Raw genomic sequence first — 2,715 nt, 5'->3', positions numbered from 1 at the left:
TGCAAGTCTCTTTACATTTTGTCAAGTCGAGTCTAAAGTCATCAAATTGACGACTCGAGTCTGACTCGAGTCCAAGTCATGTGACTCGAGTCCACACCTCTGCTATCTATGTAAATGTTCAATATCCCTAGCCTGGTAACTAGTTTCTGACTCTGAAAGGAAGGAACAATAATGTCATATAAGAATGGGGAATAACAAAAACCTACCTGTCTGAGGAACAGGTTTCTGTTTCCATCTCCTTCTTTTTCTCACTCTCTTCCTGTCGCACAAGTCCATCATTCATAAATAACTCCATGGAGAAAATTTCAAAATAAGTGTTCGAGATAACACAACTTATGGTTGTGGTCATGGACCGACCTTCAGAGACTCCTGGAATGACGAGGCTTGGTACTGGGCGTATTTGAGGATGGTGGTGTGTGAGCGGCTGCTCTCACAGCGCCACATTTTCCTGCTGCCAATCTGGTCCCAGTTCTCATCTCTGGGTTGAGCCAACTGAGTTCTCACCTCCACCAGGTGTTCAGGATTAGCCTCCACCAGAGTTTTGGTGGAGAACAGGCCCAGGTCTGAATCGACACAAACAAGATGAACTTTTACGCCAGCTTCAGCCACTCATCAGAAAAAAAAGAAGAGTAGATGTTTGCAACGTCAGAAAGTTTTCCGACATCAAAATACATTCTTTAATATTTCCCACTGGAGTCTGGTGTCGAATGTATCTTATACACAGAGCCCTGGTCCCAGAGTGACAAATAGGAACCTATATTAGCATTGTATCGATGCCTTTTTACAAACCAGTGTTTTTACAGTACAGAGTATTTCTATTTGTGTACTCAACCAATACCGTGTAGCAGTTACCTACTTAGGTTAGATTTCAACAAATATGGAATAAACTGGAAGGCAAGTTTAAACACGCAGTGAGAACAGTTAGCAGGAAAATGCTAACAGTGCCTTTCATTTTCTGGTCTTTTAACAAAAAATAATTTCAATCAAATCAAAACAAAACCGTCTTTTTACGCTAATGTAAAAATACCTAATAGTGTCTGTGGCATTACTGAACTACCGTAATTGCCGGACTATAAGCGGCTACTTTTTTCGCACCCTTTGAACCCTGCGGATTAAACAATGTTATTGCTAATTTATGGATTTTTACGAGCTAACAATGTTTATACCGCTAGCGATCAATAACTTTTCTGGTAGGTCTGTCTGTGAACGGTGTTTATGTTCTGTTGTGCTCGGTGCGGCTGATAATAAAGACCCCAACTTCCCTGTTTCTGTTCACCTCTGCTGCGGACAAGCACGAAGTGAAGGGAGTTAGCCCCGAAGCTAATGTTAGCTTCGGCCCTGGAGCAGATCGCTATGTCTCACCTGTGCATTCAACCATGGTCGGGGCGCCGAAGCAGGAAAGAGCTAACGTGTAACTAGCCGTGTTACAGACACTGTTCGGAAAAAAAAATCGTGATGGGTGCGGCTTATATTCAGGTGCGCTCAATAGTCCGGAAATTACAGTAGTTAATAATAATATCCAAGTAATGAATCAGACACAAACAAAGTGTATTTGAGTATTTGAATAAAGTATCGGGCTAGATATCGGGGGATGCGTAAGCTGTAATCATTGTAAAAAGTAAAGAATGAAGTTTTCTGGTTCTCACCTAGCTTGAGGGCGCCAGCAAGTCCTCTGATAACAGTGACTGGGTTAGCAGGGTTAGTGCAGAACTGGTGGAGGGGAGGGTAGAAGGCATCTCTCTTATTTTCTAACTGCATTCAAAAACAAGACACAGGAGAGGAGAGGTCAGAGAAGAGGTCTCAGCTCAGACATCATTAACACTGGAGGAGCAAGTGTGTGTGTGTGTGTGTGTGCAGTACATAAATACTGGGCGTCGGTGGGTTGAGTTTGTCTTTCGACAGTGGGAGAGAAGGAGGTGGAGGAGGACGTGGCGGAGGACATTTGTCCAAGAGGATGCTGCTGCTCAACAGACCTTCCTTACCCAAATTCCTGTAAAAAAAAAAAAAAAAGCTAAATGTTAGTAGAAAAGAAATAAATAAAAAGTAAATATATAGATACAGAATCAGAACAAAATTTGACAAAAAAAAAAAAGTGATTAGAATTCATGTTAAAATTACCTAAAAAGATATTTTAAGTCATGTGTAGCTGTAACCGTTTGCAGGTTACGTTATATACAGTTTTATTTACCTACCTGTGGTCTATAGACGGCAGGAGGTTTATGAGAGTTTAACTTTGATTCATATTGTGCAAAGGCTCTGATTGGCTCCAAATCACAAAAATATCAAATGAACAAAGAACTGTACACGTGCTGCATGTGGAGACTGAAACCTAGTCATTATAAAACAAAGGCTCTGATTGGCTCCAAATCACTTTGCACAAAAATATCTGATCAAAGGTATATATATACATATATATATACACATATACATACATATATACACATATATATACATATATATATATATGCATATATACATACATACATATATATGCATACATACATACATATATATGCATATATACATACATATATATGCATATATACATACATATATATGCATATATACATACATATATATGCATACATACATACATATGCATATATACATACATGCATATATATATATATATACATACATACATACATACATATATATACATACATACATATACATACATATATACATATATATATACACATATATATATATATA

The 2,715-nt window shown here is 38.4% G+C and overlaps 1 protein-coding gene across 1 annotated transcript in view; it reads right to left on the bottom strand.

The window, feature by feature from the left end:
* kdm6a (lysine (K)-specific demethylase 6A) overlaps positions 1-2,715 on the bottom strand; it is a 23,560-nt gene that overhangs the window by 3,830 nt on the left and 17,015 nt on the right. Inside the window, exons 20-23 of the mRNA XM_025063707.1 lie at positions 1,861-1,990; positions 1,647-1,752; positions 358-563; positions 207-259 (exon numbers count right to left, since the gene is read on the bottom strand). Coding sequence (XP_024919475.1) covers positions 207-259; positions 358-563; positions 1,647-1,752; positions 1,861-1,990 — 495 coding nt within the window. The remainder of the gene's footprint in view (positions 1-206; positions 260-357; positions 564-1,646; positions 1,753-1,860; positions 1,991-2,715) is intronic.

Source organism: Cynoglossus semilaevis, chromosome 16 (genome assembly GCF_000523025.1).
Source record: "Cynoglossus semilaevis isolate Cse_v1.0 chromosome 16, Cse_v1.0, whole genome shotgun sequence".
NCBI classification, from domain to species: Eukaryota; Metazoa; Chordata; class Actinopteri; order Pleuronectiformes; family Cynoglossidae; genus Cynoglossus; species Cynoglossus semilaevis.
This window is presented reverse-complemented; position numbering and strand designations above follow the sequence as displayed.